The sequence below is a fragment of the Equus quagga genome, chromosome 2, assembly GCF_021613505.1.
Source record: "Equus quagga isolate Etosha38 chromosome 2, UCLA_HA_Equagga_1.0, whole genome shotgun sequence".
Lineage (NCBI taxonomy): Eukaryota > Metazoa > Chordata > Mammalia > Perissodactyla > Equidae > Equus > Equus quagga.
Genome location: NC_060268.1, coordinates 37,681,545 through 37,699,160, shown reverse-complemented (window position 1 = coordinate 37,699,160; position 17,616 = coordinate 37,681,545). Strand labels below are relative to the sequence as shown.

General features: G+C 36.7%; 1 protein-coding gene across 1 annotated transcript in view; it reads right to left on the bottom strand.

Annotated features, from left to right (window-relative positions):
* Positions 1-17,616, bottom strand: part of BUB1B (BUB1 mitotic checkpoint serine/threonine kinase B) — a 51,084-nt gene that overhangs the window by 11,572 nt on the left and 21,896 nt on the right. Inside the window, exons 8-14 of the mRNA XM_046655472.1 lie at positions 17,524-17,615; positions 12,143-12,372; positions 5,529-5,641; positions 4,888-5,003; positions 4,254-4,303; positions 2,825-2,885; positions 2,589-2,694 (exon numbers count right to left, since the gene is read on the bottom strand). Of these exons, the coding sequence (XP_046511428.1) occupies positions 2,589-2,694; positions 2,825-2,885; positions 4,254-4,303; positions 4,888-5,003; positions 5,529-5,641; positions 12,143-12,372; positions 17,524-17,615 (768 nt within the window). The remainder of the gene's footprint in view (positions 1-2,588; positions 2,695-2,824; positions 2,886-4,253; positions 4,304-4,887; positions 5,004-5,528; positions 5,642-12,142; positions 12,373-17,523; position 17,616) is intronic.

Here is a 17,616-nt window from a genome sequence, read left to right as displayed (position 1 = left end):
TTTGGCATATTTTCTGTGCTATTAAAATTCTTTAAAAACATGATGGTCATGGGGGCCAGCTCTGTGGCCGAGTGGTCAAAATTCTGTGCACTCCACTTCAGTGGCCTGGGTTTGCGGGTTTGGGTCTCCAGCGCAAACCAGCTCCACTTGTCAGCCATGCTATGGGGGGTGTGCTGCATATAAAGTGGAGGCGGTTTGGCACAGATGTTGGCTTGGGGCAAATCTTCCTCAAGAAAAAGAAAAAAGAGGCAGATTGGCAACAGATGTTAGCTTAGGGCAAATCTTCTCACCCAAAAAACCAAAAACCTGATGGTCACACTGTGAGTCTACCAAAAGTTAACCAACTCTTTTAGGTTATTCTCTGTTTTTTACCATTATAAAACTATTTTAAATCTTCTTGCACATGTAAACCTTTATAAATATGTTACTTTTCTTAACAAAAATTCCTAAAAGTAGAATTATCAGGCCAAAAGCTTATGAACACCAAGGTTCTTTATACATATTACCTAGCTGCCCTCAGAGACTGTGCCAATTTCATAACCCTTGTGGATACTACATATTAATTTTCTCGATCATTACCAATTTGACACATACTTTGAATTTCTGACTCAATGTTAGTAAGCAGAGGTGAGAGGTATATCTAGAAGAAACAATAAATGTAGCTAAAAAATTACAAGATTAAAGTAAAATAGATGTCTATTATCTAAGAATACATTACATGAAAATACCACTCATTAGTAGTTATAACCCTATTAGTTTAGATATTTTAAATGTGATTTTTTTTTTTTAGGGGAAAAAATTTCGGTAGGTATCTATTAACAAAATTTAAGACAAAAAACACTGATTAAGATTGACTCCTTCAACAATTCAGCCCATCCCTGAACAGCTAAACCTAGAACCACTGCCTCCAAATCCAGCCTATCTATTCATCAAGTTCTCTGGTGGTGTTCTCCAGAATATAGTATGTAATTAATTACTCTTCTACACTGTTATCTTTTCATAGCAGTCAGTGGACTATCAGAATTACCTGGGAAAGTATTTAAAACAGACAAAAGTACATGCTTGGACTTCATCCCTGGTAATTGCAATTCAGTACAGCTGAAACAGGGCCTGAGCTGTTAGTCAGAAGCGACTTACTAGGCTCTCGGGGTCGCTGGAAACTTTCTGTTTTGATCTGGGTGGAGATTGCATGGATATTCACATATGTAAAAATTCATCTAGCTGTAAAATTAATATTTGTGCAGTTTACTGGATATGAAATATACCTCAATAAATAAAAACAAGAAACCATGTTTAAAAAAGTTCCCGAGTGATTCATTTCCTAGGATGTGGAGAACACACTGCTTGAAATCATTATAGCTACTGATCACATCTCCCCTTAAAAGTCTTCAGATTAAACATATTCAATTCTCTTCAACCTCAAGACAAGTTTCCAGATGCTAGTTTGAAGAGAGGAATGATTTTCTTCCCTAAAACTTTCAATGAAATGTCAATGATAAAGGTTATTTACTTTGACTTGAATGTCTATGGTGGGTCCTTTTATCCTAAGTATTATCATGTCACTAGTCCACAGAGGTTAAAATAGAACATTACTAAAGAAAAATGGTTGGTCCACATAACTTTCATTGCCACAAAAAGCATGTGATATAAAAACAAAGATGCTTTACTATGTCAGTTTTTAAAAAAAAGTGCTAAAGGCTTTTAAGACAGTGATTTTTTCCCCCACTTTAAAAAATTGAGATATAATTCACATGCCAAAACCTCACCCTTTTAAAGAGTGGATTTTAGTGGTTTTCGGTATATTCACAAGGTTGTGCAACCATCAGCACTATCTAGCCCCAGAACATTTTCATCACTCCCCAAAAAAATCCTATACCCATTAGGATACTATATACCTATACTCTCCAACCCCGCCTCTCTCTAATCTCCTGGAAATCCCTAGTCTACTTTCTGTCTTTATGGATTTGTCTATTCTGGACATTTCACATAAATGGAACCATATAATTTTTTGTGTTTGGCTTCATTCATTTGGCAGAGTGTTTTCAAGGTTCTTTCATGTTGTAAGACGTATCAGTACTTCACTCCTTTCTATGGCTGAAGAATATTCCATTGTATGGATATACAACATTTTGTTTTTCCATGCATCAACTCATGGACACTGGGTTGTTTTCATTTTTTGGCTATTATGAATGATGCCACTACGAACATTCACGTATGAGTTTTTTGTGTGAACACATGCTTTTAATTCTCTTGGAAATATGCCTAGGAGGGAACTCTATGTTTAACATTTTGGGGAACTAGAAAACTGTTTTCTAAAGTGGAAGCACCATTTTACGTTCCCACCAGCAATGTATGAGGGTTCTAACTTCTCCACATCCTTACCAACACTTGTTATTTTCTGTCTTTTTGATTATAGCCATCCTAGTTCGTGTGAAGCAGTATCTCACCGTAGTTTTGATTTGCATTCTCAGATAAATAATGTGCTTATTTCAAGCCAGTGATTTTAATTTTAGCCCTAAACTTTCGTGAGAATTTAGTGAAACAATCCATTAGTCCATCTATATTAACTTAGGGATACCGCTCCTTACACAAACATCTGGAGACACATCCTCATTTGAGTTGATGATTTCTGAAGTTTTGAGAATTGCAAGGGGTCTTCGTTGGGCTAAAACTCGTGGGGGATCTTCAGGAGGACTGTAAAAAGACATACTACATTTAGCATTTTTTCTTCTGTCAACATATGTATATAGTAACCCCCTAATTCATCCTCATTTATAATAATAGAAAACTTTTCAGTGTTAAAACAAAACAAAAAACCTCAAACCTGATATTCTTTTTTTCTGAAAGAAGAAACTCGTCAAAAATGGAGAAAGGTATACGGGGACCTACAGAAAGAGAGACTAGATTTATACTCAAGAGTAAATGCCCTATTCTTCAAGACAACTAGATCAATTAATATTTTGTGTTGTTTGAAAGCAGAAAGGCAATCTGTTTGTTTTTCATAATAAACAATTTCAAGCATATAAAAGGAGAGATCATTTAATAACAATTATCTAAACAAGGATGACCTTGTTTCACCTTTACTCCCCACCACCACTACTATTGCCCAAACCCAGGCAACTCTGGATTATTGTGAAGCAAATCCAAGACATCATATCATTTCATCTGTAAATATTTCAGTACATATTTCTAAATAGAAACAGAGAGGGTCTTTTTAAAAAGTATAATCTCAAAACACGATCATATCTACAGAATTAAGAATTTCTGACTATCAAATATCTAGTCAGAAATTTCACATTTTACTAAAATTTTTTAGAAAGTTTGCATTGGGAATGCAGAATAAGATTCATATACTGTGACTGGCTGAAATGCCTTTTAAGTCACTTTTATTCCATGGGGGGTTTTTTCCTTTAGTAATATTTTGTTGAAGAAACTGGGTTGTTTGCCCCATAATGCTGGATTTTTTGCCACACCCTCCTGTGTTGTTTAACATGTTCCTCCATGATTTATATTTCCTATAAATTGAATCAGAGGTTTAATCAGATTCTATTTAACGGTTTTTAAAAAACTACTTATAGGTGGATACTCATGGTTTTACCACTTTTTTCTTTTTTTTTGCTTTTTCTCCCCAAATCCCCCCAGTACATAGCTGCATATTTCAGCTGTGGGTCCTTCTAATTGTGGCATGTGGGACGCCGCCTCAACATGGCCTGGTGAGTGGTGCCATGTCTGCACCCAGGATCCAACCAGTGAAACCCTGGGCCACCAAAGCGGAGCAGGTGAACTTAACCACTCAGCCACAGGGCCGGCCCCGGTTTTGCCACTTTTAACATGTTTCTGAATGGAAAAGAGAACAAATTTAAATATAAAATAGGTTTAGATTTAAGACTTTTTTTTTTCTTCCAAAAGACCACTTTCCAGTCTTGGCTGCTGGGTACTATTGATATGCTTAACTGAGTGTACACTAGCTAAAGTGGAAGATTATTTGGTAGTTAGTATAAATTTAAATTTACATTTAAACCAAATGTTTCAAAGCACTGAGGAATTTTATGAAAGTACTCTTTCAAATGTCTATCCTATCTTGAATCATATGCTTATAACTGAATTCCATGATTCAAAGATACAATAATACCTTAGTACCCCCTCTGCCTTCTTTCAACTCCCTTTACCACAATTAAGAAAAATATTTACAACTCGTTACTAAAGCATTTGTTATCAGCAAGTTCTTCATGAGATTGTCAAATACAACCCACCTTCAGAATGAGGTTGTTCTTGCCAAATGTTTTCTGCAAGTGAAGTCTCCCTGTGAAGAAACTTGTTTTAAAACACATGCTTAGTACCCACAGAAAGAATTATTTAATTCTTAAAAGTCCAAGAGGGTTTTTCAATAAATATAATCTTTGCTCTAAGGTAAAGAAAATATTCTAGCACTGTCGGTCCAAATTCTTTAAGAAGATAGAACCTTCAGTCATTAAAATTGTTATTGAAGTATATTTGATAATAGACGTTAAGTTACATTAACAGTATAAACAGATTACAAAAATGGTAAACTCTCAGTTTTATAAAACAAAACAAGAACAGGACACATAAGGAGAGATGTACCAATGTTAATAGTAGTTATCTCTTGATGGTGGAAATGGGTGGTTTATCTTTTAAAAAATTATTTATATCTGATTGTTTCTATAAGAAACATGTATTTTTTTTTAATGGAAGTCAGTACTCTGTTCTCCTTCATCAGCATCAAAGCTTATTTTGAGACAGAGACTTGCAAAAATCATGTCTTCTTGATACTATAAAAATCAAGGAGAATTCAAGTCAGTAGAGAGTAAAAGGTCAGTTCTAAATGCCCTCCTATAAGCACTGTCCCTTCCACCAATGTGGTCCTACCTGGCACAAGCGTTTACTGGACAAAGAGAATTGGATAGAGCCACTCCTGGTATTTCCTGAGACTCTGAAGCAATTCGAAATTCAGCTGCCTCCTTTGTAGGCATCTTCTCTTCTTGCTATTTGTATTAAACAAACAAAATCAATGTATCCCTCCTATCTAGAAAATGCTACCTATTTCTAAGCTTTAGCTGCAAAATTAGCTTTACTATACTTTTCCCTAGATATCCACTAACCACATAAAATGAGTGTACCACAAGTTCTTTCTAATAATTTATGTGGTTAGTATAAACTGGGACTGTTGTACTCAACTGAGCAGGGCCAAGCATATACCGAATTTCTTCAGATAACCTCATTTTAATGGAATATGGCTAAAATAAAAAGTTGGAGTCAGAAGTAACAAAACAATGGTTTAGAGTATAACTAAGAAGTCAATAAATTGCATCACTTATATCACATGCCACATATTCCATTTAAAGTCACCTGCTAAATAACTTTCCTGCTCAATTTTGCTGCTACTAATAGCTAAGAAATGACTAGAAACTCTGAAGGCGGTCCAGATGACTTTTACCTTCTATACTTTTATATTGTTTAAATTTGGTTCAATAAGCATTAGTTTTGTGTATTAAAAAAATGGAAATGACCTGATCATCTGCTCTTTCTTGCTGAGTAGTTTGGATTTCTTTTAGCTTCTTCTCCATCTCTTCAATCTGTTTCTGCATTTCTGCTCTCTTCTCTGCACTGGTCAGTAGCTCGGCTAGAAACAGTAAAGTGAGCTGAGGCATTACTCCTCATAGCAAATTATTCTGTCAGAAACTGTCTCTGGGACTCATGTCCTCAACATATATCTTAATATTACAGATGAGAATGATATAAGTGATAACCTCAACTTGAGGTCTAGGTCTCTATTCTTTTATTTATTCAGTCAATAAAAAACAGACACGTACAATTCTGAGCATTTAGGTTTCAGTAAGGCATAATACAAAGTCCTTGGTCATGTGACGTTAACATTCAATTTGGGTGAGACAAATATACACCTACAAATTAACAAGAAAATCAGTGTTTAAAATAAAATAGGTGATGTGAGCATGTGTGACTGGGTAGGGTGATGGAGGTCAGGGGCTACTTAAGACTGACGATCAGGGAAGATCATTCTAAGAAAGTGACATTATAAAGCTGTAACCTGAAGGACAAGGGGCCAGTCATATAAAGATCCAGGGAAAGACTCTAGGACAAGGGACTAACTGGCACAAAGGCCCTAATGCAGGAACAAGCTCACTGTGTTCAAGAATCAAAAAGAAGCCCAGAATGGTTGTAGAATAGTAAGAGAGACAAAAGTAAAAGATGAGGTTGGAGAGGTAGGCAGCGGCCAAGTCATGTGGGGCAAAGACTTTATCCTGCATTCTAAGACAATGAGTGACATGATCTGACTTTTTAAACAGATCATTTGCTGTGAGCAAAATGGACTGTGGAAAGGCCAGAATGAGGGCAGAAAGTCCAGGTGCAGTAGTCCAGGTAAAAGACTGTGGTTTGAATCAATGTAATAATGGGAATGGTGATAAATGAAGGATTTGGGAAATTTTTGGTAGTAGAGTAGATAGCCTTATCCACTAGATATGGGGGAATGGTAAGGAAAGAGGGATCAAAGATGACTTCTGGATTTTTTTGGCTTCAACCAAGTGGGCACATGGTGATACCTTTTACTGAGATGAGGAAGCCTGTGGTACATGTGTGTTGGGGTGTGGTCTGTAGCAGAAATCAATAATTCTGTTTTGGCTATGTTGAGTTTAAAATGTCTATTAGGAGAGCCAACAGATGCAGGCAAGTAAATATGAGTCTGGAGTACAGCTGAAACATTAAGGACAGGGAAATAAATTTGAGAGTCCATGGTTTGTAAAAAGTATTTAATCCATTACCTAGAGATGTAGAAAGAAAAGATAATTGGAATATTCCAGGACTCTATCCTGGGCCTCTGGAAGAGATCCTTGATGAGAAGAATAGCAGTAAAGGAAATGGAGAGGGAATATACACCAAGGAAAAAGACGAAGAGAAGAATTTTGTAAAGAAGTATTTCGTGAACTGTACCAAACGAAGTCAAGACGTCAATAAAGACCAGGATTAAGAAACGGCCATTGACAACCAGAATTCAGCAATTCATCAAAAGAAGCATACATCATGATCAGGTGGGATTCATACCAGGGACACAGGGATGGTTCAACATCCGCAAATCAATCAACGTGATACACCACATCAACAAACTGAGGAATAAAAACCACATGATCATCTCAATAGATGCAGAGAAGGCATTTGACAAGATCCAACAGCCATTTATGATAAAAACTCTGAACAAAATGGGCATAGAAGGAAACTACCTCAACATAATAAAGGCCATATATGACAAACCCATAGCCAACATCATACTCAATGGGCAAAAACTGAACGCCATCCCCCCGAAAACAGGAACGAGACAAGGATGCCCTCTATCACCACTCTTATTTAACACAGTACTGGAGGTCCTGGCCAGAGCAATCAGGCAAGAAAAAGGAATAAAAGGAATCCAAATAGGGAGGGAAGAAGTGAAACTCTCGCTGTTTGCAGATGACATGATCTTATATATAGAAAACCCCAAAGAATCCATTGGAAAACTGTTAGAAGTAATCAACAACTACAGCAAAGTTGCAGGGTATAAAATCAATTTGCATTAATCAGTAGCATTTCTATACTCCAGTAATGAACCAACAGAAAAAGAACTCAAGAATACAATACGATTCACAATCGCAACAAAAAGAATAAAATACCTTGGGGTAAATTTAACTAAGGAAGTGAAGGACCTATATAATGAAAATTACAAGGCCTTTCTGAGAGAATTGGATGACGACATAAGGAGATGGAAAGACATTCCACGTACATGGATTGGAAGAATAAACATAGTTAAAATGTCCGTTCTACCTAAAGCAATCTACAGATTCAATGCCATCCCAATCAGAATCCCAATGACATTCTTTACAGAATTAGAACAAAGAATCCTAAAATTCATATGGGGCAACAAAAGACCCCGAATTTCTAAAGCAATCCTGAGAAAAAAGAACAAAACGGGAGGCATCACAATCCCTGACTTCAAAACATACTACAAAGCTACAGTAATCAAAACAGCATGGTACTGGTACAAAAGCAGGTGCACAGATCAATGGAACAGAATTGAAAGCCCAGAAATAAAACCACACATCTATGGACAGCTTATCTTTGACAAAGGAGCTGAGGGCATACAATGGAGAAAAGAAAGTCTTTTCAACAAATGGTGCTGGGAAAACTGGAAAGCCACATGTAAAAGAATGAAAATTGACCATTCTTTTTCACCATTCACCAAAATAAACTCAAAATGGATCAAAGACCTAAAGGTGAGACCTGAAACCATAAGGCTTCTGGAAGAAAACGTAGGCAGTACACTCTTTGACATCAGTATTAAAAGGATCTTTTCGGACACCATGCCTTCTCAGAGAAGGGAAACAATAGAAAGAATAAACAAATGGGACTTCATCAGATTAAAGAGCTTCTTCAAGGCAAATGAAAACAAGATTGAAACAAAAAAACAACCCACTAACTGGGAAAAAATATTTGCAAGTCATATATCTGACAAAGGCTTAATATCCACAATATATAAAGAACTCTCGCAACTCAACCACAAAATATCAAACCACCCAATCAAAAAATGGGCTGGAGACATGAACAGACATTTCTCCAAAGAAGATATACTGATGGCCAATAGGCACATGAAAAGATGCTCATCATCGCTGATCATCAGGGAAATGCAAATCAAAACTACACTAAGATATCACCTTACACCCATTAGAATGACAAAAATATCTAAAACTAATAGCAACAAATGTTGGAGAGGTTGCGGAGAAAAAGGAACCCTCATACACTGCTGGTGGGAATGCAAACTGGTGCAGCCACTATGGAAAACAGTGTGGAGATTCCTCAAAAAATTAAAAATAGAGCTACCATACGATCCAGCCATCCCACTACTGGGTATTTATCCAAAGAGCTTGAAGTCAGCAATCCCGAAAGTCCTATGCACCCCAATGTTTATTGCAGCACTGTTTACAATAGCCAAGACGTGGAAGCAACCTAAGTGTCCAGCAACAGATGAATGGATAAAGAAGATGTGGTACATATATACAATGGAATACTACTCAGCTGCAAAACAGAACAAAATCATTCCATTTGCAATAACATGGATGGACCTTGAGAGAATTATGTTAAGTGAAATAAGCCAGCGAGAGAAGGACAATCTGTGTATGACTCCACTCATATGAGGAATTTAAAATTATGGACTAAGAACAGTTCAGTGGATACCAGGGGAAAGGTGGGGTGGGGGGTGGGCACAAAGGGTGAAGTGGTGAACCTACAACACGACTGACAAACATTAATGTACAACTGAAATTTCACAAGATTGTAACCTATCAATAACTCAATAAAAAAAACAAAACAAACAAACAAACAAAAAAGAAACGGCCGTTGAAGGAGTTTTCTGCTGACCAAGATCAGAGCTGCTTTACTGGAATAGAAGGGATGCTTGAGGAAATAATAGGCAGTGAAGAAGATTACAATTGCCAGGAAATTTTGCTGTGAAGGAGAGTAGAGAAACAGAATAGCAGCTGGAGAAGAATGTGAGGATAATGGAGGACCTTTTTTTTTAAAGAATGAAGACATTAGAGTATATTTGTATGATGGTAAGAATGGTTTAGTAAAAAGGGAAAATGCTGGAGGGGAAAGAAAAAAGGGCCACTCCATTGATAAGAACAGAAAAATGTTAACTTTAACAGAAAGAATGTTAGAGTGTATATGTATAGATTGCAGATATGTTGGTGGAAGAAAAGGGAGTTGTCATTGTACTCCTATTTTCTCAATGAAGTATGAAGCAAGATCATAGCTGAGGAGGGGCAGGGATGTAGAAGATTTGAAAATGTAAAAGAAAATTAAATCAGCTGTTTAGCAGAAAGAAGAAATTCACGTACCAGGAAGCTGTAGTAAGACTGCTAGGCACTGGTGAATGCCCATTTGAGATTTGTGGTCATGAATTAAAGTGAGACCAGTACATACAGTTGCATTTTTCTCCAGCTACATTTAAACTACTTGGGTACAGATGTGTTAGCAGTTGGCGGGATTTAGCTAGGGTCGAGGTTTTGCCAGGTGAACACAATATGGAGATAGACGGATAAAGGGGTTAGAGGATTTGCAGGGGAGTGATTATAACAACAAATCATGGACTCCAAGCTGGAAAGAAACGAAGTCAGGACATAAGGATGGTAATGAATAATAAAAAAGTAAAATTGGTAGGGATAGACTAGTGATCTCAATGAGGCTAAAGAATTCCAGGAGTACAGTCCTAAAGTAAGTTAGCTAGAAGAGAAGGTGGTGGTCAAAGAATAGGACCTTCAAAAGTTATTAGGTAATAGGTCAACAGTAAGACCACAGGAGGAGGTGGTGAGTAGGGTTGAAGAAGAGATCACAGGAGGTGTGGTGGTCACGAAACTGAGAAGTCATAGCACTGGATGGTGTAGGGGATATTGAGCCAGGTGCTTAGTCAATTAATGAATGATGAGGAGTGACTAAAAAGTCGGAAGTAAGAATACTAAGGAGGCTTAAGAGGTAGAAAAAAGTTGGAGGACACGAATCTGAAAGAAGCTAGAATTTTTGAAGGAAGAGAAAAACAGATTGGAAGTAGCAATGGGAGGAAAGAACAATGACCTTGTCTCTAGGCCCTGCCTGTGTCTTCCTCATTTCTTGTACTCCTACCTGAGAGTAAGTAGTCAGCAACGGTCTCTGAAGCCAGTTTTCAATAGTAACAGGAAACTACTTTATTATAGGCGTGAGGATTTATAAGAGTACAAACTACATTTAGTGGGGAAATTATAAGTTCATGAACTAGATTCAGAGACCAGCTTAGAAAATGAGTATTAAGAATCTTCAGAGGTCAATACCACTTTTTATCTACTCGAATCCCACCCAAACCTTGCATAGATCCTTCTTTGGCTAGCAGAGAATAAAATGTACTTTCATTTTACTTCTACAAATTTAGTATAAGCTAGATCTTTCCCTTAAGGAAACAGTAGTTTTTATTGAAGTACCTAGTTCCTTTCCCAGCTCATATCTGGCTATCCTCCTAGCCTACTTCTTTATTGGGGTGGTTGCCATTTTTAAGAAGTCTTACTCAACTAGCTCCTTGCTTTCCAACCATTCTTCCTCTCCACCCCAGACACATAGATTCCATTTTTCAATACATAATTTGAGCCCAGAGAACTTTTGTCAGTCTTGGAAGGCAGCAGTTGATTTAACAAACGAAGGCACTTCCAAACTTACTAATGTCTGGTTCAAAGAAGTTTGCTTCTAACTTGTCACCTGGAACTCTGAAATGATTTTTGCTCAAATAAATTATAAGCGATAGTTAAGTTTCCCAGCTAGCCCTATAAATGGCATATCCTGTTAAGTGAGCTGAGCTACAATAGTGGGTTACTCTGGATATTTCTGTAAAAAGAAACACTTCTTTCTTGGTATAGAACCTAGTCAAAATGTCTAAAAGGATGAAGTTTATTTTTGGACCCTCCCTCATCACCTTTTCTGTACTCTTCCCTCATCTTCTAACACCTTAAGCTCCAAATGCTATACTTCCCTACTTTTCAGCCCATTCTGCACTACCTCTTGCCCTCAGGGACTCCAGACAACAGAATCAGAATTGCTTCCCATTTTCTCAAAATTCCCATTTCCTCAATTTATAGTAAAGCTTCCCTTAATTTAGAAATAAGAATGCCTTTAAGGAACAATAAAAATAACTATCATCTAAGTAACTGAATATATTAATCTAAACAAGCCCTGGGAAAAATTTGAGGCAGAGTATGAAAAGGTGAAATATTTGAGGCAATATTAGAAAAAGTACTTAATGGGGAAGCAGGGCATGTACGTGTATGCATGGCAGGGATCACAGCTGTCTGCCCGTCACGCTGGGGACTATGAATTGTTCCTACAGTTCAGAGCTTCTTCTCTTCCTTTACTGTTGAACACAGACTTAGTTGCTTAGTTTTCTCTCCCAGGGGTTTCATGGAAAGCAGCGATGGGAGTTCAGCTTAAACAGAGTAACCACAGAAGCATCACATAAAGGTACAAACAATGGGGCAATTTTCCTCAGACTTAATACATCAGCTCTATCTTCCTACAACCAAGTTATTTTTATAAACTTGAACTAGATCAATACACATACCTTCCCTTTGCTCTTTTAACTTCTTTCGGAAAACTTCAGCCCGAATTTCTTCAAAGGAGAACTCCCCCACTCCTGCATAAATCTTCTCCTTACAATACATCATCTTCTCTTTCTTCTCCTCAGACTCTTGCTGATGGCTCTGAACTCTTTGCAGGAGATCGCCTTCTTCCTTTCCAGGTTTTCTTGTGCTTAGAATGTGGTTTATACTGGGTTCAATTTTACATGGTGTCCTAAAAGAAGCAAAGTAATTACTATTCATCATGCATGTCAAATGACTTATTTCTTACATGTTTTGACAAAACACAAGGACAATGTCAGTAGCAAGACTACACATGATCAATTTAAAAAAACAAAAGCAGCGGCTGGCCTGTGGCCAAGTGGTTAAGTTTGCACATTCCTCTTTGGCAGCCTGGGATTTGCCAGTTCAAATCCTGGGCATGGGCCTACATACCACTCATCAAGCCATGCTGTGGCAGCATCCCACACAGAAGAACTTGGATGACTTACAACTAGGATATACAACTATGTATTGGGGCTTTGGGGAGAAAAAAAAAAAGAAGATTGGCAACAGATATTAGCTCAGGGCCAATCTTCCGCACCAAAAAAAAGCAAATACAATTGAGAAAAGAGGCTAAAAATAATTTACATGGGTCATCAATAATTGTGGTCTAAGTACTACTCTGTTGCAATAAGAAAATTAGCCATAAGTTAGAGTCATCAAATAACTTATATTCCTTATAGGTGAAAATAAATCTTAATATTATATCTTAATCAAACCCAGTGTATGAAAGAAAATTAACCTATGTAATACAGACCATTTTCCACTGTTTAGCACCCAAAAGAATTAGTTAGGAATAATGCACTTAGAGAATTGATGATGTGAAGTTCAAGATTCTCAGCTGAGGGAGAGGAATGAGTGGTAATGTAGGGTTGAAAAGAATGAAGCATAAAGTACCTCAATCAGGATAGGGCAGATGTTCTCAAATCCGGCTATCAATCAGAATCACTGATATACCTTTTATTTTCTTATGTACCTTTTTACAACTAAAGACACCTGGTCCTTACCCCAGATCCACTGCATTAGAACTTTTAATGGTAGGGTCCAAGCATCTACCTGCTTAAAAGGCTTCCTCAACTTGCTCAACCTGATAAAGGACATCTACAAAAAACCCACACAAACATCATACTTAATGATGAAAGACTGAATGCTTCCCCCCTAAGATCAGGAACAAGACAAGGATGTCCATTCTTGTCACTTTTATTCAACACTGTACTGGAAGTTCTAGCCAGGGCAATTAGGCAAGAAAAAGAAAGGAAAGGCATCCAGATGGGAAAGGAAGAAGTAAAACTAGCTCTATTTGCAGATGACATGATCTTATATATATATACAGGAAAGCCTAAGAATCCACTAAAAAAACTATTAGAACTAATAAATGAATTCATCAAAGAAACAGGATACAAGATCAATACGTATTTTATATACATGCAATGAACAATCTGGAAATGAAATTAAGAAAATAATTCTATTTATAATAGCATCAAGAAGAATAAAACACTTCAGAATAAATTTTTTTAAAAGTGTGAACAGACACCTTATCTAAGATATACAGATGGCAAAAAGCATATGAAAAGATGCTCAACATCAGATGTCATTAACGAATTGCAAATCAAAACAACGAGATACCACTACACATCTATTAGAAAGGCTGAAATCTAATATACTGACAACATGAAATGCTGATAAGGATGTGGAGCAACAGGAACTTTCATCCATTGCTGGTGGTAATGCAAAATGGTACAGCCACTTTGGAAGAAAGTTTGGCACTTTCTTATAAAGCTAAACTTAGTCTTACAATATAATCCAGCCAAATGAGTTGAAAACATGTCCACACAAAAACTTTCACACAAATGTTTATAGCAACCTAATTCATAATTGTCAAAACTTGGAAGCAATCAAGATGTCCTCTAATAGATAAACAGGTAAAGAGCCATACAACAGCATACCATTCAGAACTAAAAAGAAATGAGCTATTAAGTCACAAAAAGACATGGAGGAATCTTAAATGGATATTCCTAAGTGAAAGAAGCCAGTCTAAAAAGGCTACATATTGTGTGGTTCCAACTTCACAACTTTCTGGAAAAGGTAAAAGTATGAAGACAGTATAAAGATCAGTGGTTGCCAGAGATTTGGGAGATGGATGGACGAATAGGTGGAATAAAGGGAATTTTTAGGGCAGTGAAACTATTCTGTATAATATTGTAATGATGGATACATGACATTATTCATTTGCCAAAATTCACAGGCTGTAAAACACATTATCGTGAACCCTAATGTAAACTATGAACTTTAGTTAATAATAATGTATCAATATTGGTTCAATTAAAACAAATGTGCCACACTAATGAAAGATGCTAATAGTAGAGAAAACTGCGCACAGGGTGGGGAGGAGGAACTATATGGGAACTCTCTGTACCTTCTGCATAATTCTTTTGCCCTAAAAAATAAAGTCTACTTTTTAAAAAGAGTACAAAACTTGTGTTCTGAAAATTATGAAACATTGTTGAAAGAAATGAAAGAAGACATAAATAAAAGGAAAGATATCCCACGTTCATGGATCAGATTTAATATTGTTAGGACAGCAACAGTCATTAAATTGATCTACAGATTCAACACATTTTGTATCAAAATCACAGTTGGCTCTTTTGCAGAAATTGACAAGCTGATTCTAAAATTCATATGGATTTGCAAGAGGACCAGAATGGTCAAAACATCTTTAAAAAGAAGAACAAAGTTGGAGGACTCACACTTCTAGATTTCAAAAGTTACTACAAATTTACAGTAATCAAGACTGTGTGGTATTGGCATAATGATAGACACAGAGATCAATGGAATAGAATTAAGAGCCCAGAAACAAACCCATACATTATGGTCAATTGACTTTCAACAAGGGTGACAAGACCATTCAATGGGGAAAGAAGTTTTTTCAACAAATGGTGCTGGGACAACTGGATATCCACTTGCAGAAGAATGAAGTTGGACTCCTTATTTATACCCTACACAAACATTAGCTAAGAATGGATCACAGATCTGAATGTAAGAGTTAAAACTATAAAACTCTTGGAAGAAAACATAGGAGTAAATCTTTATGTTTGGTTAGGCAAAGCCTGCTTAGATACAACACCCAAAGCACATGAGACAAAAGAAAAAAACAGAAAAATTTCACTTCATCAAAATAAAAAAAAACTTTTGGGCTTCAAAAGATATCATCTAGAAAGTGAAAAGACAACTCACAGAATGGGAGAAAATATTTGCAAATCATATATCTGATAAGAGACTTGTATCCAGAATACATAAACTCTTACAAACTCAACAGTAAAAATACAAATAATCCAACTGAAAAACAGGCAAAGGATTTGACCTGGCATTTCTCCAAAGAAGATAAACAAAGAGCCAATAAACCCATGAAGAGATGCTCAACATCATTAATCATTAGGGAAATGCAAATCAAAACCATAAGATACCACTTCATACCCACTAGAATGGCAATAACCAAACAACCAGATAATAACAAGTGTTGGTAAGGATGTGGAGAAACTGGAACCCTCATTCATTACAGCAATGTGCAGCCTCTTTGGAAAATAGTTTAACAGCTCCTCAAAATGTTAAAATATAGAGTTACTATACGACTCAGCAATTCCCCTCCTAGCTATATACCCCAAAGAAATGAAAACATACTTCCACATAAAAGGGTATACACAAATGTCCATAGAAGCATTATTCATAATAGCCCAAAATGCAGAAACAACCCAAATGTTCAAAGCGTGGCTATTCTAGACAAGTTCAGGAACTTGCAAACAGTCTAGTACGACCACATGTGGGGGAGAAAACTGGAGATGTTAGCAGAGGCCAAACCATGAACAGTCTTATAATTAATGTTAAAGAGTTTGGATTTCATCTCCAAGGTTATGGGGAGCTAGCAAGGAATTCTGGTCAGGAAAATGACATGTTCAGATTTGCAGTGTAGACCTGTGACAGCACAGAGAATGAATGGGGATGAGTAAAACTAGAGGTAGGGAGATTAGTTAGGTTGCAGTAATCCTGGGAAAGAATGATGGAGACACAGAAACCATAAAGAAGATTGTTAAATTTGTTTAAGAATTAAAAATGTATTTATAATGGTTACTATTATGCAAGGTCAAAATACAAGTGAAAAAGTAGAGGAAAATATGTGCAACTCCTATTACATTTAGCTGATTTTCTTAATCTTTGAAAAGCCTCTGGAACACATCATTAAGAAAAACACAAACTAAAGAAAAAAAGTGCAGAGGGGTCAAACAAGACAGTCATGAAAAACAGTTTAAATAAAAATACAGTTCAACATTTTTCTTTTTTAAAGATTGGCACCTGAGCTACCATCTGTTGCCAATCTTCCTTTTTTTTCTTGCTTCTTCTTCTTCTCCTCCCCAAAGCCCCCCAGTACATAGTTGTATACTCTAGTTATGAGTGCCTCTGGCTGTGCTAGGTGGGAGGCCGCCCCACCATGGCCTGATGCCCATGTCTGTACCCAGGATCCAAATCGCAAAACCCTGTGCTACCAAAGTGGAGCACATGAACTTAACCACTCGGCCATGGGGCTGGCCCCACCGTTTTCTATACCATAGTCATTTTGACATAATTGTTTCTATAAGTGATTTGAAACATTAGAAAAATTAAACATCCATAAATAGGTGTTTTCAATTCTTCAGGTAATCCTTCGTAAAGGTTCATATGACTTTCCTAATAGCCTCCCTTGTGATGAGCTCCTACCAGACAGAATTTTTCCTCTAAATCTTATCTATGTTTGCATTCCTATAGTACCAGTACATAGTGAGGCATTATAGATGAGTTATGAGGAAATTCTTGCACTAGGGCACAGAATATGACCCAGTATTAGAACTCTGCAATGTTATGTATTAGACTAATCCTCAGACAGCCTCATTACCTAATCATCGGTCATACTTTTTCTTATAAACAGAAATGCTAAGGGTTAGGAAGAAAAATAAAAAGACATCCAGAAGGAAGGAGCAGGATAAGAGGAAAAACTAGCACAATTTCTAATTACTGTCAATAACAAAGGTAGAACATCTCACTTAAATTGGTGAGTATCTTTGACTACAGCAATGCAAACATAAACCTATTAAGTTTATTCCTTAATAAAAATATTACCAAATGGTCTTTTAGCCCTAACATACTCAAAGGACTATAGACATAAAGGAAACAAAAAAACTTTGTCTGGTTACTTTCATCCCCATAAAGAAGAAAATGCCTTTGAGAACTAGGATAGGTGCCCCTGCCCACTCTTAATAATTCCTATTTTAAAATATTTGGAAGTCAAACTCACATAATTGGCTGTTGTGCAGTCTCTTCCACATATGGAGTAAAACTGGGAAGCAAAGAGGGTACAGCTGTCACAGAAGCTGTATTGCCACGAGGC